The following is a 25,220-nucleotide window of genomic DNA, read 5'->3' as shown; positions in this document are numbered from 1 at the left end:
AAATAGGACGCAAATGTCAAGCACTAGTTTGGAAAAATGATGCTGACTGTGTGACATAAATACTGAAGCATGCTTTTGTGAACTACTCGAATCAATCTGAATCAATTGGTGACAAAATTAGTATCCAAAATTATTTAATAAAAGTATGAAACATATTTTCATGAGACTGTTTTGAAAGAAGAGAAAGGCATTATCACACCACTAGGTGGATTAAGAAGAGTTTTTTAGATTAGCATCAGTGTTCTCATACAAATAGGCAACGCAAATGTCAATTACTAGTTTGGAAAAATGATGCTGACTGTGTGACATAAACACTGAAGCATGCTGTTGTGAACTACTCGAATCAATCTGAATCAATTGGTGTCAAAATTAGTATCCAAAATTATTTAATAAAACTATGAAACATATTTTCATGAGACTGTTATGAAAAACCTGTTTTAATCCACCTAGTGGTGTAATGATGCCTTTCTCATATCAATCATACTATCATTCCTATATAATACTGTGGTATTCTACAAAATTATTTTTCTTCGATTCTTAAAAGAAGAATCGAAATAGATTTGTTTGACCGTCTACTGATAAAAACTATCAATTGGAAAAGATTTGAGGTCGATTTAGAAAACTTTTTACGGTTTTTCGCTCTTTTCAGTGATGGTATAAAATTTTTAACACACTTTACCCTATATTTCCGGATCCGGAAGTCGGATCCGGATAAAATTCAGGAATTACGTATGGGACCACAGGAACTTTCATTTGAACCTAAGTTTGTGAAAATCGGTCGCGCCACCTATGAGAAAAGTTAGAACACATATTTTCATTTTTTTGCACATTTTACCCTATAAAGTTAGTGCAAAAAACGTTACATACACACATACGCACATACACACACACAAACACACACATACACACACGGACATTTTGCGTACTCGACGAACTGAGTCGAATGGTATATGACACTCGGCCCTCCGGGCCTCGGTTCAAACGTCGGTTTTCATAGTGATTGCATAACCAAAAAAGGCGAAAAAAAAATTTTCTTCGATTCTTAAAAGAATAACCGAAATTGGTTTATTTGACCGTCTGCTGATAAAAACCATCAAATTGGAAAAGATTTGAGGTCGATTTAGAAAATTTTTTAAGGTTTTTCCCCATTTTCAGTGATGGTGTACAATTTTAAACACACTTTACCCTATATTTCCGGATCCGGAAGTCGGATTCGCATGAAATTCAGGAATAACGCATCGGACCACAGGACCTTTCATTTGAACCTAAGTTTGTGAAAATCGGTCGCGCCATCTATGAGAAAAATTAAACCACATATTTTCTTTTTTTTGCACATTTTACCCCATAACTCTTGAACCGAAAGTCGGATCCAAATAATATTCAGGAATTTTGTATGGGACCTCAATACCTTTCATTTGAATCTAAGTTTGTGAAAATCGATTCAGCCATCTCTGAGAAAAGTTAGTGCACTTATTTTCACAATTTTTTGCACATTTTACCCTATAATTCCGGAACCGGAAGTCGGATCCAAATAATATTCAGGAATTTTGCATGGGACCACAAGACCTTTCATTTGAATCTAAGTTTGTGAAAATCGGTTCAGCCAGCTCCGAGAAAAGTTAGTGCAAAAAAACGTTACATACACACATACGCACATACACACACACACACACACATACACACACATACACACACACAGACATTTTGCGTACTCGACGAACTGAGTCGAATGGTATATGACACTCGGCCCTCCGGGCCTCGGTTCAAAAGTCGGTTTTCACAGTGATTGCATAACCTTTCTATATGAGAAAGGCAAAAAGGCGAAAAAAAATTTCTTCGATTCTTAAAAGAATAACCGAAATCGGTTTATTTGACCGTCTACTGATAAAAACCATCAAATTGGAAAAGATTTGAGGTCGATTTAGAAAAATTTTTAAGGTTTTTCCCCATTTTCAGTGATGGTGTACAATTTTAAACACACTTTACCCTATATTTCCGGATCCGGAAGTCGGATTCGCATGAAATTCAGGAATAACGCATCGGACCACAGGACCTTTCATTTGAACCTAAGTTTGTGAAAATCGGTCGCGCCATCTATGAGAAAAATTAAAACACATATTTTCTTTTTTTTTGCACATTTTACCCCATAACTCTTGAACCGGAAGTCGGATCCAAATAATATTCAGGAATTTTGTATGGGACCTCAATACCTTTCATTTGAATCTAAGTTTGTGAAAATCGATTCAGCCATCTCTGAGAAAAGTTAGTGCACTTATTTTCACAATTTTTTGCACATTTTACCCTATAATTCCGGAACCGGAAGTCGGATCCAAATAATATTCAGGAATTTTGCATGGGACCACAAGACCTTTCATTTGAATCTAAGTTTGTGAAAATCGGTTCAGCCAGCTCCGAGAAAAGTTAGTGCAAAAAAACGTTACATACACACATACGCACATACACACACACACACACACATACACACACATACACACACACAGACATTTTGCGTACTCGACGAACTGAGTCGAATGGTATATGACACTCGGCCCTCCGGGCCTCGGTTCAAAAGTCGGTTTTCACAGTGATTGCATAACCTTTCTATATGAGAAAGGCAAAAAGGCGAAAAAAAATTTCTTCGATTCTTAAAAGAATAACCGAAATCGGTTTATTTGACCGTCTACTGATAAAAACCATCAAATTGGAAAAGATTTGAGGTCGATTTAGAAAAATTTTTAAGGTTTTTCCCCATTTTCAGTGATGGTGTACAATTTTAAACACACTTTACCCTATATTTCCGGATCCGGAAGTCGGATTCGCATGAAATTCAGGAATAACGCATCGGACCACAGGACCTTTCATTTGAACCTAAGTTTGTGAAAATCGGTCGCGCCATCTATGAGAAAAATTAAAACACATATTTTCTTTTTTTTTGCACATTTTACCCCATAACTCTTGAACCGGAAGTCGGATCCAAATAATATTCAGGAATTTTGTATGGGACCTCAATACCTTTCATTTGAATCTAAGTTTGTGAAAATCGATTCAGCCATCTCTGAGAAAAGTTAGTGCACTTATTTTCACAATTTTTTGCACGTTTTACCCCATAATTCCGGAACCGGAAGTCGGATCCAAATAATATTCAGGAATTTTGTATGGGACCACAAGACCTTTCATTTGAATCTAAGTTTGTGAAAATCGGCTCAGCCATCTCCGAGAAAAGTTAGTGCAAAAAAACGTTACATACACACATACGCACATACACACACACACATACACACACACACACACATACACACACAGACATTTTGCGTACTCGACGAACTGAGTCGAATGGTATATGACACTCGGCCCTCCGGGCCTCGGTTCAAAAGTCGGTTTTCACAGTGATTGCATAACCTTTCTATATGAGAAAGGCAAAAAGAGAAAGGCATTATCACACCACTAGGTGGATTAAGAAGGGTTTTTTAGATTAGCATCACTGTTCTCATACAAACAAGCAACGCAAATGTCAAGCACTAGTTTGGAAAAATGATGCTGACTGTGTGACATAAACACTGAAGCATGCTTTTGTGAACTACTCGAATCAATCTGAATCAATTGGTGTGAAAATTAGTATCCAAAATTATTTAATAAAAGTATGAAACATATTTTCATGAGACTGTTATGAAAGAAGAGAAAGGCATTATCACACCACTAGGTGGATTAAGAAGGGTTTTTTAGATTAGCATCACTGTTCTCATACAAACAAGCAACGCAAATGTCAAGCACTAGTTTGGAAAAATGATGCTGACTGTGTGACATAAACACTGAAGCATGCTTTTGTGAACTACTCGAATCAATCTGAATCAATTATTGTCAAAATTAGTATCCAAAATTATTTAATAAAAGTATGAAACATATTTTCATGAGACTGTTATGAAAGAAGAGAAGGGCATTATCACACCACTAGGTGGATTAAGAAGGGTTTTTTCCATTTAAAATAAACTTACTTTTCAATTTAGGACACATTTTCGTCTCAGGATTTACAGTTCGTCATGTTTCTGATTATCTACTAATCGATTCGTCTCAAAACATGATCACTATTTCGCACAATTATACTACCATTGAATGCTGGATGACTTCATAATTAGTATTGTTCACTTACCATTTATTTAATTATCGATTAAAAACTTCTACCCGAGCGTCTGTTCCCAATGTTGGGGCGGCTCGAAACAGCGTCTGTTCTCCATGTTAGGAGCGGCTGATTACCGTCCTTGTGTCAGTGTGGGACTCTAAACAGTGCTGACACGATGGTCCTCCGGCGAGACAGGAGGTTGGTGCAGGCCTAACAAGCCGCCCGGAAAACACTTGTTACGAATAATCAGGATATAAATACGACTCGGAATAATCGGCAAAGACCTACGCGACGAAATAAGGACTACTATTGGAAGCTTGGCACATGGAACTGCAAATCGCTAGGCTTCCCAGGATACTACTGAATGCTGCATGATAAGCTTCAAATCCGCTCCTTCGATGTCGTAGTACTGCAGGAACTTTGTTGGACGGGATAGAAGGTGTGGAAAAGTGGGCATCGAGTGGCTACCTGTGGCACAACCAACGTTCTAGGAACAAGATTTGTAGTGTTGGGCAAGATGTGCTAGCGCGTGATTGGGTGGCAGCCAATCAGTGATATAATGTGCGTATTGAATATCAAGGGCCGTTTCTTCAATTACAGCATCATCAACGTGCACTGCCCACTTGAGACGAGACCCGATGACGTGAAGGAAGCATTCTACGCGCAGCTGGAACAAACCTACGACAGTTGTCCACGGCGGGATGTAAAACTTGTAATCGGCGACATGAATGCTCAGGTAGGCCGGGAGGCAATGTACAGACCCGTGATCGGGCTGGAGAGCCTGCACGAGGTAACAAACGACAACGGTCAACGATGAGTAAACTTTGCAGCCTCACGTGGAATGGTAGTTCGAAGCACCTTCTTCCCCCGCAAAGATATCCACAAAGCCACCTGGAGATCACCTGATCAACATACGGAAAATCAAATCGACCACGTTCTCATCGACGGGCGATTCTTCTTCGACGTCATCAATGTCCGCACCTACCGCAGTGCCAATATTGATTCTAACCACTACCTTGTCGCGGATTGTATGCGCTCAAAACTATCGACGGTGCACAATACTCGTCGAACAAAAACTTCGGGACTCAATCTCGAGCAGCTACATAGCATTCGTACTGCAGAGGAATACGCGCAACAACTGGAGCTAGTGCTACCAACGGAAGAGAAGCTTGGCGCGGCGGCTCTTGAAAACGGCTGGAGGAACATAAGATCCGCCGTAAGTGGCACTGCTGCAACCATTCTAGGTACGAGGTTATCGAATCGAGGAAATAACTGGTTTGACGATGAATGTCAGCAGTTGGTCGGAGAGAAGAATGAAGCAAGGGCGAGGATGCTGCAACACCGCACTAGAGCGAACGAGGAACGGTATAGACAGGCACGGGATAGACAGGACGCGGTTTTTCGGAAGAAAGAGCCACCAAGAAGACCAAGATCGCGAAGCGATGGAACAGCTGTACCGCGCAAATGAGACACGGAGGTTCTATGAGAAGGTGAACCGCTCACGTAGAGGCCACACGCTACATTCCGAAATGTGCAGAGATACCAGTGGTAACCTTCTCACGAACGAACGTGAGGTGATCGACAGGTGGAAGCAGTACTATGACGAGCATCTGAATGGCGAAGCACAAGATACAGAGAACGGTACAGGAACGATCAGCCTACGACAGATTCATAGCCCTTGATCTGTCGGAGATAAGTGAGGAGATCGGCAAGCTGAGAAACATCAAACTCAAACATGGAGGAGAGGCACTGGCTAGAGCGGTGCACTTTATGATTTCCAAGATTTGGGAGGATGAGATTCTACCGCAGGAATGGATGGATGGAGTGGCATGTCCCGTCTACAAAGAGGGCGATAAGCTAGACTGTTGCAATTACCGCGCAATCACATTGCTGAACGCCGCCTACAAGGTACTCTCCCAAATCCGTCGTCGTCTATCACCAATAGCGAAGGAATTCGTAGGGCCGTACCAAGCGGGATTTTCTGGACCCCGCGCCACTACGGATCACATATTCGCGATAAGACTTCATGATAGTACTTCAGAAGTGAAGACGGTACGACCACTTTGTTGTAATTTATTGAAACATTGATTTTTGGGCAAGTGTTGCTTTACAAAATATTTATTTTGCGTTAAAAGCCGACGTTTCGAAGGAATATCTCTTCATCTTCAGGGCAACTATAAGGCTAACATACATGATTAGTCACAGTTTTCTCATTATACAATTTCATAACAAATTGTTTACTCACAAACGACAACAAATATTTTTCGTCAAGTGGATTGAAACATTTAAAATGATCAAAAATGGGAACGGCTACTCTACACTAAAAGCAAAACCGGTGTGAAAACATTAATTTTGAACGAACTACGATTTGAATTTGTATGCTTGTTTTAACTTACACAGTTACTTCCCCCGCACATCAAACCAGATTAAACATTGAAATATTTCTCAGTCATGGCTGATAATAGAGCAAAAATCAGAAAGAGATAGATGAGCAGCAATAGACAGCGAAAATGAGGAGATGTACACGTAGAAAAAGAAAGATACTGTTGTTAATGTGAGAGAGAGTACAACAAACCAGAGTATGCTGCATTTAAATTATGTGTATCGGTTCTAAAGTTAATGGTGGAACCATCTGTGAAAATGTGACACATTTCTAAAATTTGCAGTGCATTGATCCTATTATCTTGATCTAGAATCTTTGCACTGTCCAAATCAAAGCTGTGTTCAGATTCAATCATGTGCACCATTAACGCTGTCTTTTTAAATTCATCCGCTTTGCTCTCACTCTGATCGGTGCCCGACGAGACGAATTTTTGGTACCGCTGTATCAAAGGACGGTGTCCAGACAACCGCTGTTTCAGTTGCTGTGTGGTTAAGCCAATGTATGAGCTATCGCATTCTGTACACGGAATGCGATAGATTACATTGCGCCTTAGAAACTTCGAAGTGGAATCCGTGAGCCTCGAAAAAAGTGATGCGTTAGTCTTTATGCACTTTAACCCCAAACGCACATTCTTGTGGTTCCTCTGAATAATCTTAGCCAGAGCTGGGGTAAGTGCATCCACATGGTGAAGCGACCGGTACACCATTTGGTCACTGTCGCTTTTGTTTCGGTTGTCATCGCTCAGTTTGTTCACAAATCTATTTATAAGTCTGTTGATGAGTGAACTTGGATAGTTGTTGCGGATTAAATAATCATGCACTGTTATCTTTTTCTCAGTTACAGATTTGCACGTTGACAACCGAAACACTCTCCAAATGAAATCAGTGGCCGTGTTTAGTTTTTGCGAAAGTGGATGAAAGGAGAGATAATTCAAAATTCGCCCCGACGCAGTAGGTTTTTTGTACCAGTCGGTGACGATTTTTTGCTTCTCTGTTCTTATTAAAAGCATGTTTAGGTACGGCAGTTGGTTGTTTTCTTTTACTTCGCATGTAAATTGAATATGAGAGTTATATGCATTCAATCAACATCATATTTTTTAAAAAATGGTATGGGAATACCGATCGTCTTCATCACTTGATCGAGCAAGGATTCCATTACTAAATCGGCAAGTGCAGGTGACAATGGATTACCCATCGCCGTGCCGGAGGTTTGCCTGTAGTAAGTGCCACGGAAGACAAAATAACTGGAGGAGAGATTGAAATCGACTAGTTGAGTGAATAAATCACTGTCTTTGATGGTTGTATTTTTCTCGATCGAACTGCAATAATTTTGCTCCACTTTGATAACCAGGTCTCGGGGAATGCAAGTAAACAAACTAACGACATCGAAAGAAACCAATACGGAGTTAGGTGGAAGGGTAACGTTGTAATGGAATCCTTGCTCGATCAAGTGATGAAGACGATCGGTATGCCCATTCCATTTTTCAAAAAATATGTTGATGATTTGGTCACCGCTCTCCCAAGAGACAGAATTGAATATGTGAGTAACGCATTGAATGCATACAACTCTCATATTCAATTTACATGCGAAGTGGAAGAAAACAACCAACTGCCGTACTTAGACATGCTTTTAATAAGAACAGAGGAGCAAAAAATCGTCACCGACTGGTACAAAAAACCTACTGCGTCGGGACGCATTTTGAATTATCTCTCCTTTCATCCACTTTCGCAAAAACTAAACACGGCCACTGGTTTCATTGGGAGAGTGTTTCGGTTGTCAACGTGCAAATCTGTAACTGAGAAAAAGAAAACAGTGCGTGATTATTTAATCCGCAACAACTATCCAAGTTCACTCATCAACGGACTTATAAATAGATTTGTGAACAAACTGAGCGATGACAACCGAAACAAAAGCGACAGTGACCAAATGGTGTACCGGTTGCTTCACCATGTGGATGCACTTACCCCAGCTCTGGCTAAGATTATTCAGAGGAACCACAAGAATGTGCGTTTGGGGTTTCAGTGCATAAAGACTAACGCATCACTTTTTTAGAGGCTCAAGGATTCCACTTCGAAGTTTCTAAGGCGCAATGTAATCTATCGCATTCCGTGTACAGAATGCGCGCTCATACATTGGCTTAACCACACAGCAACTGAAACAGCGGTTGTCTGGACACCGTTCTTTGATACAGCGGTACCAAAAATTCGTCTCGTCGGGCACCGATCAGAGTGAGAGCAAAGCGGATGAATTTAAAAAGACAGCGTTAATGGTGCACATGATTGAATCTGAACACAGTTTTGATTTGGACAGTGCAAAGATTCTAGATTAAGATAATAGGATCAATGCACTGCAACTTTTGGAAATGTGTCACATTTTCACAGATGGTTCCACCATTAACTTTAGAACCGATACACATAATTTAAATGCAGCATACTCTGGTTTGTTGTACACTCTCTCACATTAACAACAGTATCTTTCATTTTCTACGTGTACATCTCATCATTTTCGCTGTCTATTGCTGCTCATCTATCTCTTTCTGATTGTTGCTCTATTATCAGCCATGACTGAGAAATATTTCAATGTTTAATCTGGTTTGATGTGCGGGGGAAGTGACTGTGTAAGTTAAAACAAGCATACAAATTCAAATCGTAGTTCGTTCAAAATTATTGTTTTCACACCGTTTGTGCTTTTAGTGTAGAGTAGCCGTTCCCGTTTTTGATCATTTTAAATGTTTCAATCCACTTGACGAAAAATATTTGTTGTCGTTTGTGAGTAAACAATTTGTTATGAAATTGTATAATGTGAAAACTGTGACTAATCATGTATGTTAACCTTATAGTTGCCCTGAAGATGAAGGGATATTCCTTCGAAACGTAGGCTTTTAACGCAAAATAAATATTTTGTAAAGCAACACTTCACTAAAACGCCATCTTTCAATAAAGTACTCCAGAAGTGTCGTTAATACAACGTACCCACGCATCACCTATTCATTGACTTCAAAGCGGCATACGACACAATCGATCGAGAACAGCTTTGGCAGATAATGCACGAGTACGGCTTCTCGGATAAACTGACGCGATTGGTCAAAGCAACGATGGATAAAGTGATGTGCTACGTTCGAGTATCTGGGACGCTCTCGAGTCCCTTCGAATCTCGGAGAGGGCTACGTCAAGGTGATGGACTTTATTGTATCTTGTTCAATATTGCCCTATTGACGATCGAGGATCGACACGAGTGGCACGATCTCCCGAAAATCCGTACAACTTTTTGGCTTCGCTGACGATATTGATATTGTGACACGTAACCTTGAGAAGATGATGGAAACCTACATCGGAACGAAAGCTGAAGCTAGGCGTATCGGACTGGTCATAAATGCGTCGAAAACAAAATACATGAAAGGAAGAGAGAAGAAACACTATGCCTCCCACCACGAATATTGATAGACGGTGACAATATCGAGGTGGTTGACGAGTTCGTGTATTTGGGCTCACTGGTGACCGCCGATAATGACACCAGCAGAGAAATTCATAGACGTATTTTGGCAGGGAATCGTGCGTACTTTGGACTCAGAAAAACCCTCCGATCGAGAAAAGTAGGCCAACGCACGAAATTGACCATATACAAAACGCTCATTAGACCGGTTGTTCTCTATGGCCACGAGACCTGGACTATGCTGGCAGAGGACCAATGCGCCCTCAGTGTTTTCGAAAGAAAGGTACTGATGACCATCTATGGCGGAGTGCAGATGGAAGATGGAACGTGGAGACGGCGTATGAATCACGAATTGCAACAGCTGCTAGGAGAACCACCCATCGTACGGACAACTAAAATCGGACGTCTACGATGGGCTGGGCATGTCATAAGGATGTCGGACGACAGCCCAGTAAAAATGGTTCTTAAATCTAATCCGACTGGTACAAGAAGAAGAGGAACGCAGCGAGTAAGGTGGATCGATCAAGTGGAGGGTGATCTATGAAGCATCCGTGCCTTGAGTGGTTGGCGACGAGCAGCCATGGACCGAGTTATGTGGAGACGTATGCTTGATACAGCAAAGGACACCCCAGGCCTATAGCTGTTAGATGATGATGATGATGATTAAAAACTTCAAAAATTACCCGACAAGCAATAAAAGTCTTCAAAAATAATTCATCCATGATAATCTACATAACTCCACAGTTCACCATAATCTACAGTTTCCAACTCGAACAACACACCGTAGTAACAATTTGTTTCGTGTTCGAGCAGTTACAAGCCTTGATCAAAGACGGATTCATCGGACCATTTTAAGCGCAGACTGAGATATTGTAATGTAGTTCTTTGTTCTATAATGTATTTATAGTCAACAGTATTTCATTTCAATAATTAATTTCGTAATAGAGGAAAGAGTTCTAATAAGCTTCTCATAAGAAAATAGATAGAGATAATTCTAAATGTATTAATATATTCCCCCTCGAGAAAGTGAGTCTTTCATTGCAATACGGCTGATGAACATAACCTTCAATGATTCCGGCACTAGTGATGAGAATTGATTGATATTAACACTTTTTCCAAAACCACCACATTCTCAGTTTTTTTGCTTGCCTTGGACATAATGCCCCAGGATATGAATAATGTGCTTCACAACTAATCAGTGGTATGCCACACAATAAGAGACATTTTGCCTCAAAACAATGATGCATTATGCATCTTAAAATGTCCGTAAAGGGATTGTTTTGAGAAAATTAGTACATCAATGAATTGGCGGACAAAATGCTAATTTAGTCGAAGCAACAATTTACATCGAAAAGCTACCTGATGATATTTTCAGTTTTTTTATTTCATATTTTCCAGCAAACGATAACTGCCAAACTTGCATAGAATTATTGCACAGAAAGATCTTATGAAAAGTAAGAGGGCGTTTTGGCCAATAGGGGCGCTTCATTTGAGTTTTTCTTACAACATAGGACAATCCTTCCCACAAAGAAATCCTTTCCACTGGGACTTCACTTCATGTTAATAATCAATTGCACATCCAAGCATGAATAAATAGAATTTAAGCGGACTCTGAATAAAAATCAAATTTGTATCATTTTATTATTAGTATTATAATATTATATTAAAAAATAGCTAGTATTATAAGATTAGAAAATAACTCAAAACATTACATTTTGACATCAATTCGCCATATCAATATGAAGAATAATCATATGGTAAGAATTTTTAATAACTTCGATATGTGAATGTCGCCAATTTGTGGTTTAACAGTAACTTGAAACACAAAATTTTAAACCTTATAGTGATACTGCTGATACACGGATTGAATAATTAAAAGAGTAACGGCCCTAATAATGTTTCTCTTATTGTACTAAAAATCAATTCACATGTTTTCGCCAAAATACTTTCCCATTGCTTCAATACAATTATTCAAACCGGTTACTACCCTGACTGCCTCCAGGTGGCTACAGTCATTTCTGTTTTCAAATCTGGTTACCGTTGTGATTGTAATAATTACCGTTCTATATCTACTTTGTCCGTCTTCAACAAAATATTTGAAAAACTTCTAGTTACTATACTTATTGTATTACTAAGCAAGCAAAATATCCTCTATAAATTCTAATATGGCTTCAGACGAGGTTTAATCACACATACCGTTATAATTGAATTAGTTGACGAAATTATAAGCGAGATCGATGATTAAATTATAGTTGGTGTTTTAGTTTTAGACCTTAAAAAAGTACTTTGGATAAACTCAATCAAGGGCATTGATAATTCAATTATTCGTGGTTACTGGACTAATGCAAAAAAATTGTAACCTTTTTTTAATCAATATTATAATAAAATTATAAGGCACTGCATGAGCTTTATTATGCCAAGGGTATTATCTAATTTTAATTAACGACTAACTTAAAACTAGAATAATATCATTAGGAAATGTCGTATCGGGATCGCGGACTCTCGAAAATTCAGCTTACAGCAAGCCATCGGCAGTGATCGGTGAATAGAATATAGCATGAGAGTATTCCAGATGACATTGGCATCCTTCGGTCCGCGTGGGTCAATGGGACATACCTCCAGGCTACGAAGACCCGGCGGGTGGCCCGCATGCTGGTCATCGACTGGAGCGATCTTCCGTTGTCGGCGATAGTAATGTTACGGAAGAGAGTGAAAGAGAGTTGAATATTTTGGAAAACGGGATAAAAAGGGGGTTTGGGAACAGAATGTCTAAAAACGACAGAGATCTGATAAGTTGCCATCGAGATGGGAAGAGACGGGGGAAAGGGGCGAAAAAAATATTGACAAAAAAGATCTTGTTAGTTCCAATGACGATGGGGACGGGCATCGAAGGAATCGGGCGGATGTTAGTGTCGAACCTATAGGTGGAGATTATACTTTCTGATCAAGGTATAACAGACTACACTTGTATATTATGTTAATGTATTTGAGGTAATGGTATATGAGAAGCATATATAACTATACCGACTTGCCACCACATCCCGAACCATAACCTCAGGAGGCCTACCTCGGGCGCTAAGGGATTCCAGTAGCCAGTAACACGACATGCTTCTCCGCGATCCCAACACGTCTAAGATGTGCGTTGAAGGTGTAGTAATTTGACATGAGCCACGACATAAAACGAATGAAATCGCGACTCACGTTCATCCCCCTGAATCAAGGTTTCGTCGATACCCTAGGGATACTAGAATGTAGCCATCGTCCCAATTAGCCATTGCTCCATGAAGTTTGTCAATTTTCGAGAGTTTTCTGACGAAATATACTAAAAAAATCATGGAAGCAGATTGGTCTTTCATAAATATCACCTTCTAATGCGCCCACCTTAGCCAATGAGTCTGCCTTTTCATTGCTCGGAATGTAACAATGCGAAGTAACCCAGACTAACGATATTGTATAAGACCATCCAGATAACGTTCTCAATTGTTTCCGTATATTCCCCAGGAAATATGGGGAGTACTTCCCTGGCTTCATTGCTCGGAGAGCTTCTATTGAGCTTAGACTGTCCGTAACATTGAAGGAATGGTCTTTGGGCCAGGTTTTGATGATCTCGAAGGTATAATGAATGGCAGCTAATTCTGCGACATAAACTGAAGCCGGATGACTGAGTTTGTACGAAGCGGTGATTGAAGATGCTGAAGCCTGTGGACCTGTTGATGTTTGAGCTGTCAGTTTAAAATACCTTTTCACAGTTGACTGTTCTAAATTTATTATAAAAGATATAAAGGGGCACTAGAGGGCGAATGTGATCCGGATGTGATCAGAAGTTCTTCGAGACTCATAGTATGAGTCGACTGCATGCAGCCTTAGGCAATACGCAAACAACGATACTGAATTCATCCAGAAGCATCCATGTTCCATTACGGACAATGTCGTTGTTTGGTAGATCCTAATCGAGTCTCCTAGGACCCTCACAAAGTTCCAGTTATTGTGCGAAGAAAATGGATTCTTGTTTCAGATATTTTATCCCCAGGCGCCTTTGAAGTCAAACCAGACCCCGAGATATTGAAATGTGAAAACCTGAGCTATGGTTTCACCCCCTAGTAATTGTGCTGGTTCTCGCTTCCTTGAAAATACAACAGCAGAGTCTGAGTATACTTTTTTAGCGAAATCGAATATCCAGCGGTTAGAATATTCCTCGCTTTCGTTCGTGGTGTTTTGGTTGCACATTCGTTGGGCTGTGTTCCAAAGAGTGCTCATTGATGTTTCTTTTGTTAATTCGCCAGCAAACAGCAAACGCCAATAACCGCGTTTTTTGCTTTAATTAGCTTCTGCCTTTGCATCGCGTAGTTGCAATAATTATCTGGTGTTCCATTCGCTCTAAACTGTTTGAACGCTGAGGTTCTTTCCGCGTTCAGTGATGAGGACTTTGTCCCACCATGGATCGGAAGAACGGTTGTTAGTTTTCGCGCCGGGTACACGTTTCGTCTGAGCTTGAATCGCGGAGCCAACCAAAATAGTGTTCTCTTTATTCGGGGGAAGCTCTTGTGTTGATTCGAGTTTTTCAGACATCGTATTTGCGTAGTCTTTCCAATCAATATTTCGTATGAGTTCATACGAAGCATTGATTGTCTGCGATGGTCCTAATCCGGTGATTGGAATTACGATAGGTAGATGATCATTACCGGTAGATGATCACCTTCCACTTGCAATCCAACCGTAGCGATGTCGAGCAAAATAATAAATCCAGCGCACATGGTCTTACTAGTGGTGCAGGAATCCGTGTCATATCTCCCGTATTTAGTTTCGTCAGATTAAAGTTTTCGTATATATGATGTATTATAGTTAATTTGTTTTCGTCGAGAAGATAACCCTATTCCGTACCATGTGAGTTAAAGTCTCCTGAAACCAACGTCGGTGCGGGAGGAAGCTTTATGACATAACTGAGCCGTCGATGCTCAATCGAGACTCTTGGGGGAATATAGATGGAAGCAATGCAAAGGCCCTCGATTGTAACATAACATGTGACAAATTCAGTACTTGGTGTCGGAGGGAGTTCAATTCGATAGAAAGTGTACCACTTTTCGATCCCCAAAAGTACTCCTAGTAGGGGTCATCTCGATCCAGGCGAATAATGGTAAAATCGCGGAAGTTTAAGGGTATTTAAGAAGATAGCTAAGTTTCGCACAATTACAGCTAACACTTTTTAATGTTTCCCTCCCAGGAGTTATCTGCACGACTCCCTCCACACTTAATACAACGGGATTCATTGCAACAATACGATGCTAATTGTCCCCGTTGTTTGCAATTGGTGCAGTTCATGACCCGTGGCACAAAAAGGTGAACAGGTAGATGAACTGGTCCAGGAGGATGTAACTCCGAGCCGAGCTAAAGAAAGTCATTCGATGCAAGTCTGATGGGGTACACGACTTAGTCCCATCCTCACCAATCGACACTGAACGCAATTACTTGCATTCCTGTATCTTGACACTCTTGAGTAGAGGATTTTTAAAACCGCCTACCACATGCTTAAGAACGTCTACGCAAGTCAGACTCGGATCGATGATCACGTCATCTATCTCGACTTCGCGAGCCGGTACGTATATGCTATACTCCCGCGCGAATAGCTCACATCGAACGATCTCGTTGGTCTGTTTTGCACTGGCTAACAAGACCCTGGGCTCTTCTGGGCGTACTTTTTTAATTTTTTACAGTATTGTATGGTGAAGTCAGGACTTTTGAAAGTCTAGGAGGCTTAATTTTTTCCATTGGTTTTTAACCGGATGTAAACGGAGTGCACGCCTGTTGGGATAGTTTCTAATACGAGATTTATTGCCAGTAGAAGTATCCATTTCACCATCTGGGGGAAGGTCGGGTAAATTAGAATTATCTGACATGGCACGGAAATATCTGTCCGGGTAAAATTTGGAGGGCAAATGTCATGGTATTAAGGCCATCGTCCAAGTACCATGCGCGCGGGTGGTTTTAGGAAATTTTCGATGGAAATTTCGAAAAATTTGCCAAAACCAAAAACATACAGACCTTTGAAATACATTTATCTATCTACAGGGTGAAAATGGCTGGAAAATTCGGAGGATTTTCCGAGTCTTATCAAAAATAGCTCTGAAAAATGAGTGTTTTTGTGATCTTTCACAATTATCTGGAAAAATAAAGCGATGACATAAACTTTTTTTTTTCAAATAAACTTTATTATGGATACACAGATTATATTCGGACACATTTTTGGAAAACCTTTTCTCGCTTTTCATAGAAAATCCACGAATTTCAAAAATTTCCACGAAATCGGTTATATGAAATTCGTTGATTTTCCATGAAAAGCGTGAAAAGGTTTTCCAAAAATGTATCCGAATGTGATCCTTGTTGCCAGCATGAGGTTTTTTTTGAAAAAAAAAATTCATTCCATCGAATTATTTTTCCAAATAATTGTGAAAAATTACAAAAAAAGCTCATTTTTTCAGCGCTATTTTTGATAAGACTCGTAAAATCCTCCGAATTTTCCAGTCATTTTCACCCTGTAGATAGATAAAAGTATTTCAAAGGTCTGTATGTTTTTGGTTTTGTCAAATTTTTCGAAATTTCCATCGAAAATTTCCTAAAACCACCCGCGCGCATGGTACTTGGACGATGGCCTTAAACGACAGATGTAAAAGAAAATATAACGGTACTTAGTTTTAAGATCTCGAGTGATGAACGCCCGCTAAGCCCGGTCCTGGTCAATCGGTATCTTGCAGTCTCTTGTTGCACAGTCATAAACTATGTAGTTGTGCCTGTGTGCAAAATAAGCTCAGCGAGGAAAAAAGCACACAGCACCGGTCCACGATGCCACTCCAAGCGTTCAATCACTATTTACAGTTTGCAGTATTTCAATACACTAGCACTTGAAACTGCCTAACAGTATTGTTTGTACTGTTTTGTGTTGGTACGGTACACTAGCTCACCGAAACAAAAGTTTATTCCTTAATTGGCCTTGAATCGGGTTAGCACAACTCACAGCTGCTGTACAACGAACTAGCATCCGAACGGCGCGATGGTCGCGTAAGGTATGAATTTGTATCCATTGAAAATGACAGCAGCAACCTTGCTTCAATAAACATTGGTGTACCACAAGAAAGTAATATTGAACCACCATAATTCCTTTAATATGTTAATGACATAGGTATTTTACTCGACTGTTTGAAGAATCTGGGCATACATTTTGACTCTACATTAACCTGGACTCACCACATAAAGTTCTCAGCGTGCTCTATTGCAATTTTATTTCGCATTTATTCATTCACAGCTCAACTACATGGCATCGGTGGGAAGCGAGCCACTAGTTCTTATCTAAAAAAAAAACAAACTCTGCAAAACAGATGCCTAAAAATCATACTCAATAAACCCTTACTGTTCCCGAGCTTATTATTATACTCTTATAGTAACCATAATATTTTACCAATAACATACTTATTGCTGTTCATCAATGATAATCTGCATAATTCCACAGTTCACCATAATCTACAGTTTTCAACCCTAACCCATTCTCGAACAACATTCCGTAGGAACCATTTTTTTCGTGCTCGAGAAGTTATAAGTCTTGGTCAAAGACGGATTCTTTTTGTTGTTTCAACTAAATATAATGCACTTCCACCTGATAAACAAGGAATAAATAATCGTTCCTTTTTTTCGGCATTGTACCTAATGTAGTTCGTCGTATATTTGTATTTCCCTTACAACATAGCGTAGTAATTAAATTGTGGAACCCTTAAAAGGAAACCTTTTCCACTCTGACTCCACTGCACATCAAAGAATGAATAAATAGAATCTTTGCGGACTTTGTATCAAAATTAAATTTGTATTTCTTGTATTATATTATTTGATTTGAATATAGTTTAAAACATTACATTTTGGCATCAATTCGCCATACCGACACCAAAACTAATCGTATGGTAAAAATTTTCAATACGTGACTTGAAACATCAAATTTAAAACCTTATCGTTAACCTTATAGTGATACTGCTGATACACGGATTAGATATTTGACAGAGTGACGGCCCTGATAACGTTTCTCCTAGTGTACTAAAAATGAATTCACATGCTTTCGCCAAAGGTGGCCAAAGTCATTTCTGTTTTCAAATCTGGTTACCGTTGTTTTTGTAATAATTACCGTTCTACTTTGTCTGTCTGGAACAAAATATTTGAAAAACTGCTGGTCACTAGACTTATACACTAGAATTATAAGGCAAGCATAATATCCTCTATAAATTAAAATATGTCTTCAGATAAGGTTTAGCACACATACCACTATAATTTAATTAGTCGACGAAATTATAAGCGAGATCGATGATAAAATTATAGTTGGTGTTTTAGTTGTGGACCTTAAAAAAGCTTTTGATACATTAGATCATAATATACTTTTGGACAAACTCAATTGCTAAACACCACGGTGTGTGATCTGGGCGGGCAAGAAGAAGACTCAAAACCACGCCATGGGCGGCCCTGTCTGCCCCTTCGGCCGAGGAAATAAGACGGCCTCAACGTAGTGCAGCAAAATCTCAACCACTGTGCAGCTGCACAGCAATTGCTGCATCAGTCGGTTGTAGAATTAAGTACAGACGTCGTTATGCTGCGGATAGATCCGGGTCAGCGACCATCTGGACCACGGGCCATTATTCAATCCAGGAAGTGGTGACAACGCAAGCCGAGGGAGTAGCCATTGCGAAGATAAATGGCGTATACTATTGCAGCTGCTACGCCCGGTATGGTAAAATAGACCAGTTCCGCGATGGTAAAATAGACCAGTTCACCCACCTGGTCGACAGGCTGACCGTAGACCTGCTGGGTAAAAACCAGTCGTCATAGCAGGAGATTTCAACGCATGGCAACGGCGTGGGGTAGCCTTCACACTAACCAGAGAAGGCAGATGCTGCTAGAGGCACTCGCCAAGCTAGTTGCGGTACTGGTGAACGATGGTGAGAAAAGTACCTTCCAGCGGAACGAAGTTGAGTCGTTCATCGACGTGACTTTTTGCAGTCCCGGCCTGGCCGGAGACTTAAGCTGGAGAGTGGAAGGTGGCTATACCCATTGCGACTACCTAGCTATACGCTATACGATAGGCTGTCTAGCGAGGTACAACAGTAGGGGAAATGCCCCCGGAACCCGAGCGCGGAAGGTTGCCGACTTCGACCGTGAAACGTTTAGTGCAGTCCTCGCACTGGAGAACCACACAGTGAACATAGATGGGGAAGAGTTGGTAGCCGTCCTGACATGGGCGTGCGACGAGACAATGCCGAGGAAGGCACGACCAACAAGAAAGCTCTCGGGCCAGTTGAATATGCCTGTAAACGTGCTTCAATGGCGATAGCGGCGCTTTCGCGAATAATGGCCAATAGCTCGCCGCCGCTGCGTTCTAGCAAACGCAGGTTACTGGCAGGAGTGGTAGTTTCGATCCTTAGGTACGGAAGCCCGGTATGGGCGTCGGCACTCCGAGTGGAACGCAACGTAAAATGGCTGTAGAGCACACACAGACTGATGTGTCTACGTGTAATTAGTGCGTGCCGTACTGACTCAGTTCCTCACAGGTCACGAATTAGACAGAAAAACTACACTAGAAAACCGAGTCCAGAGGATGTACCATAACGAGGAGAACTGGAACGCAGTGTCGACCGCGACCACCCAGATCGAGGGAATCTTGCAGCGGAATTGGAGCGCAGAACAACAGGCACCCGCGACCGCCATGGTTCCATGGTCGGGGAACTTTTCCATCGGTATAGGTTAGATCCATCGTCGGGGATTAACCAGCCCTGTGTCCTCGAGGCGCCAGCGAACCGGAAACTAAGCTCCAATTAAACAGTGGTAGTCCGGTGGAGAGCCCCATATTTTGTGCGTAAATGCATTTCACCTGGTACACAAAAAAAGACATTTTCCGATCTCGTCGAACTGAGTCGAATGGTAGATAACACTATGGGTCTCTGAGGCTCCGTTTGTTTTTTGCCTTTCTCTATAGAAAGGTATCAGAATTGCTGGAAAAACCGCCTTTTGAGGTTTTTCCAGCAATTCTGATACCTTTCTATAGAGAAAGGCAATAAACAAACATATTGCGGTAACCCCAAAAAAAAAGTGGAAAATTTGTGTTCAACAATGAATTGAAACATCAAATTTGAAACCTTATCGTAGAACGCGTTCCAAAATTCCATATGGAGCGATTTGAAATAGTATCGACAGCATGAATCATTGACATCCACTCTTCTAGCTGGTTGACGTGCTCGGATTGCACTAATAATAAGTACTTATTATAAATAGCCAATACTTTTGACATGCTTATTTTGATAAGGTGTTTTCAAACTTCTGGTTGCTAATTCTGGATTATCAGGCGCAAAATTGCCGTAATTGTAAACGCTTTTGACTAGGTGATTTGACAATTGATTTATTTTATTTCTTGATGTAGATTAAATTCTGAGTACAAATACAGGGTCCGCCATCTAACATTTTTTTTAACTAGCGGTTATTTCGACATTGATAACCTTTATGCCACTTCTGATTTGAAAGAAACATAGTTTTATCCTTCCGCTGAACGAAAATGGTTGTGTATACGCTTAAGGAACGTGTTATCGCTTCGCCAATTGGGCTTGCGATCAGCTTGAAGAAGACGCCGATTTTTGCCAAAAAATCATCTTCTCGGATGATCTCGGATTTCCATCTCGGCGGTAGCAAAATTGTCGCATCTGGGGGACGGAAAACCCGCACGTTATCATGGAGAAGCCGATGCATCTTCAGAGAGTGACGATTTAGTGCGAATTTTGGTCTGGTGGCATCATTGAGCCATTTTTCTTCGAAAATGAGACAGTGAAGTGAAAAGTGTCAGTTTTCTTCGTATTCACTACATCCAGTTATGTCCCTGACATTACAAACCCGTACATTTTTTCTCGAAGAGGGCTACATGATTACTACTTATTTCAATAACAGTAGCTAAATTCATAGAGAAATAATATAAGTTCATGTAGTTAGAAACGTTTAAAATTATGGTATCAGGTGTACAACTTTGCTTCCGCCGTTTTCCGATAGGTGGTTGTACCGGCTGAGGATGGTCAAAATTCATAGATGATAATGCCTTTAAAGTGAGTGTGTACAGTGCCTAACGAATTGTCATCGCCGTTTCAGTGACAGTTGTTCTTGTTTTCGTATTGTTCACTCTCGAAAATGTCCGTTTATGTGCCCAATTTTCGCCATTTGCGGGAAGTTTTTATTTTCTGTTACAATTCGAAAAAAATGCAGCCGAGGCGCATCGAATGCTCTCAAAAACTTACGGTGATGCTGCTCTGAGTAAAAGAACGTGTCGGGAGTGATTTTAACGTGTCCATTTTTAACACGATTACGATGTCGAAGACAAACATGGTGGTGGAAGAGAAAAAACCTTCAAAGATGAACAACTAGAAGCATTGCTTGATGAAGATTCGTGTCAAACCCATGAAGAGCTTGCCGAATCGTTGGGAGTGAGTCAGCAAATCGTTTCAAGGCCCTGGGCATTACTCAGAAAGAAGGAAACTGGGTGCCGTACGAGTTGAAACCGAGGGAAATCGAGCGGCTATTTGTATGTGAACAACTGTATCAAAGATAAAATCGTAAGGGGTTTTTACATCGAAACCGTAACCGGTGATGAAAAGTGGGTTCGATACGATAATCCTAAACGCAGAAAATCATGGGGAAAGTCCGGGCATGCTGCTTTGTCGAAGGCAAAACCGAATATTACGGCGCCAAGGTTATTGGGCGATGGGTCATAATTTGTATTTGGTGGGATCAGCTAAATTAAGTCCGAAAAATTTATCGCCGCACACATGCAAAAGCGAATATCCAGCGAGCGAATGGATGTAACTTTTAGTTTCGTCATCCACTCACTAGACAAGCTACCTGCTTCGTTGGAGGCTGGCTTTTGTCTACAATAATAATAGATTCCCTTTCGTGAGAAGGTTCATACGGTGTAGAAAGGAGTGATTCTTTTCCTTGCATGACGTAAATCCTCCCTACAACGATCGAAGTAAAACGGCTACTAAATGAGATTTGAGAAGAAAGGAATGAGCGAAACCGTCGGCCGTGCGAGAATAACCAAACAGATGACATCATGACGGCATGCTGTGATTGGCTGGTGAAAACATAGGTCGACTCAAACCAATTTGTGAATGCAATTGAAATACTGAAACGACGCTTTCATACATGTTTAAGTTAAATGTCTCCGAATCGTTGTTAAATTATATAAATTAATCAACAAATGACTGAGTTATTATCGTTCAAAATTATTACTGCTAAAGGTTACGAGCCAATTTTTGAAACTTTTAATTAAAACCCGGCCCCGTCAAAAGTGAGGCGTTTTTAATGACAAAATCCTTTTCTTTCGTACCTTTGAAGCAGTTGTTCACACGTGAAGAAACGGCCTTTGAAGCCTCTTGATACCAATTCATAAGGCATCTAATTGTTCAACTTTCGGATCACTTCCATTACTACAAATCGTTGGAAAAGGATGACTGAATGACTCCACATGATTTTCCAGGTTCTTCTTGCATTTGCGATGGGTCATAATCAAGTAAATCCTTTTTTCCTTTCTCTATAGAAAGGTAAAAAATTGCTGGAAAATCCAAATTTCGAACGGAGCCTCGGAGACTCATAGTGTTATATACCATTCGACTCAGTTCGACGAGATCGGAAAATGTCTGTGTGTATGTATGTGTGTGCACTTTACGAACATATTTTTACGCGCTCAATTTCCGCAGAGATGGCAGAACCGATTTTAACAAACTTATGCTCGTTTGAAAGCTACTGTCGGGCCATTGATCAAGTTCGAAAGCGATTTCCGAAATTAAATTTTTTTTATGTCAAACGTCTTAGAGTTGAGATTTTGTGTCATCACAAAAAAATCTTTCTGGGAAGAGATCGACTTTTTTCGACATTTGAAATTTTTTTTTCAGAAATTCGATTTTTCGCTGCTATTTCGCAATGGTTCAGAATCTGTCAATTTTTATGGCTGCGCTCTGTTGTTTACACTCTTCTCTAACCACTTGTGCAGTTGTTTATTCGTTTTCATTAGTTTGTTTCGAAATGCGTGGACTTTCAGCAGAACAACGTCGAAAAATTGTGTACAAATGGTGCACAGAACGCGGACTGTCACTGAGAAAGATAGCAAAAATGGAAGGAGTAAGTGAAAAAGCCGTGCGAAATGCAATCAGGAAGTTCGGTGAAAATAAATCGAAAACGGGTCGAAAAAAGGTCATACTAACAATCAGTTGGATAAATGTATACTGAAGGCGTTCGAGCAAAAAAATTGAGACACTTCGAAGTCAAATGTTCTTCGTGCTAAAGAACGTTTGAATCTTCAAACCTATAAGAAGCAGAAACAACCAAAACGTAGTCCGAAACAAGAAGCATCGATCAGGCCGATGGTTCGAAAGCTGTATAATATGATTCTTGCTGGAAATTTGAACTGCATAATCATGGACGACGAAACCTACGTGAAACTCGATTGCAAATCCGTGCTGGGACCACAATATTAGACGGTGCGAGAAGGGCAAGTGTTAGGCCAGTCCGAGACATCGATTGAAGTCGAAAAATTTGGTAAATAAGCTATTGTCTGGCAAGCAATTTGCAGCTGCGGTAAGATTTCGAAACCCTTCATCACCACTGCTTCAATAAACAGCGAAATATACATCAAGGAATGTTTACAAAAACGACTTCTACCTATGATTCGAAACCACAAGGATCCTGTTGTTTTCTGGCGAGATCTTGCTTCTTGCCACTACTCGAAATCAACCGTATACTACCAAAAATGTCACTTTCGTCCCAAAATACATGAATCCACCAAATTGCCCACAACCTCGACCAATTGAGGAATTTTTTGCATTAACGAAGGCACATCTTAGGAAACATGTCTCGGCAGCTGAACACATCCAACAGTTCGAAAAAGATTGGAAAAAAGTGTCAAAACTTGTCGCCAAGAAGTCTGTATGGAATTTAATGAGGAACGTTCGCAAGAAGGTGCGCCAGCTAGCCTACAATGGCTAAGTAGCAAATGTTGAGAATAATAATCTGTTGTTGTAGTCTAATATTATCAGTATATCGAATAAAATTTGAATATCTAACACTTGTGAATTATTTATAGCGAAATCAAAGTGCGTCCATACTTTCTGGGACAGTCTTTATAAACAAAATTAAAGGTTTTAATGCCATCAGGTGAAATTTAAAGAGATTCTGAAATGATAACTATAGCTTAAAATTAGTTTATTATGGTTGATTATAAGTTTAATCTATGTTGAACACTGAATTACTTAATTGCAATATCCGACTTTTGTAATACTCATTGGTACTACTTTAAACAGTGCTTTTCAGTTCCAGTGTTGATTTAACTCCAAACATAAATCAAATAAACATAGATTTCCCAGTGTAATAGTAATGTAGTTGAGCAACCCGTGCCAGCAAAAGCACCGTCTGGTGGAGAATGGGTGCGTAAATGCTCCTAAAATGCATGCATAAAGTTGCCTGCGTATTTAACACAACCACAGTAGCTAATGGAAAAAAGTACACCCGTTTCTCACTAGAGGTGCTGTTAGTGTCACCGTACTGTAGGAAATCTATGTTTATTTGATTTATGCTAAAACCTAGACTGAGATCAGCTGTCTCTGTTGGATCCATTGGGTAGATTTCGAGTTGCTTTCTGTTTTATTTTCTAAGAGCCGAAGCGAGGATATTGTATCTAATTCATCACAATTCGTTGATTTAAATCCGAGTAATACGCAGAACAACATGGCGACTCTACTTATGAGTGACTCTTTTATACACACACACTATGTATATATATATATATATATATATATATATATATATATATATATATATATATATATATATATATATATATATATATATATATATATATATATATATATCTATATATATATATATATATATATATATATATATATATATATATATATATATATATATATATATATATATATATATATATATATATATATATATATATATATATATATACTATTTTCTAAATGGAATTATTCCGCTATTCAAACATTGCATCATTTTCCAAACTTACCACAAAGTTCAGTTTCATAACGATTACTTTTAACTACACGTATTGAGGTATAACGATAAGCGTAATCTGGACATATCTGGTGATTTCATATCAGCTTTTATAGAAGGGACGAATAGTGTACCCCTCTCAAGGAAAAACGAAAAACGTATAAACACAATATAGGAGAAATACAGTTTCGTGCATGTAGACGATTGATA

At 39.9% G+C, this 25,220-nt stretch overlaps 1 protein-coding gene across 1 annotated transcript in view; it reads right to left on the bottom strand.

The window, feature by feature from the left end:
* Nucleotides 1-25,151, bottom strand: part of LOC131431954 (uncharacterized) — a 515,365-nt gene extending 490,214 nt beyond the window's left edge. Inside the window, exon 1 of the mRNA XM_058597944.1 lies at nucleotides 25,024-25,151. Within this exon, the coding sequence (XP_058453927.1) occupies nucleotides 25,024-25,041 (18 nt within the window). The 5' untranslated portion in view covers nucleotides 25,042-25,151. The remainder of the gene's footprint in view (nucleotides 1-25,023) is intronic.
* Between the last annotated feature and the right edge of the window lie 69 nt (nucleotides 25,152-25,220).

The sequence above is a fragment of the Malaya genurostris genome, chromosome 2 (assembly GCF_030247185.1).
Source record: "Malaya genurostris strain Urasoe2022 chromosome 2, Malgen_1.1, whole genome shotgun sequence".
NCBI lineage: Eukaryota > Metazoa > Arthropoda > Insecta > Diptera > Culicidae > Malaya > Malaya genurostris.
Note: the sequence above shows the minus strand (reverse complement) of the source record. Positions and strands in the feature narration are given on the sequence as shown.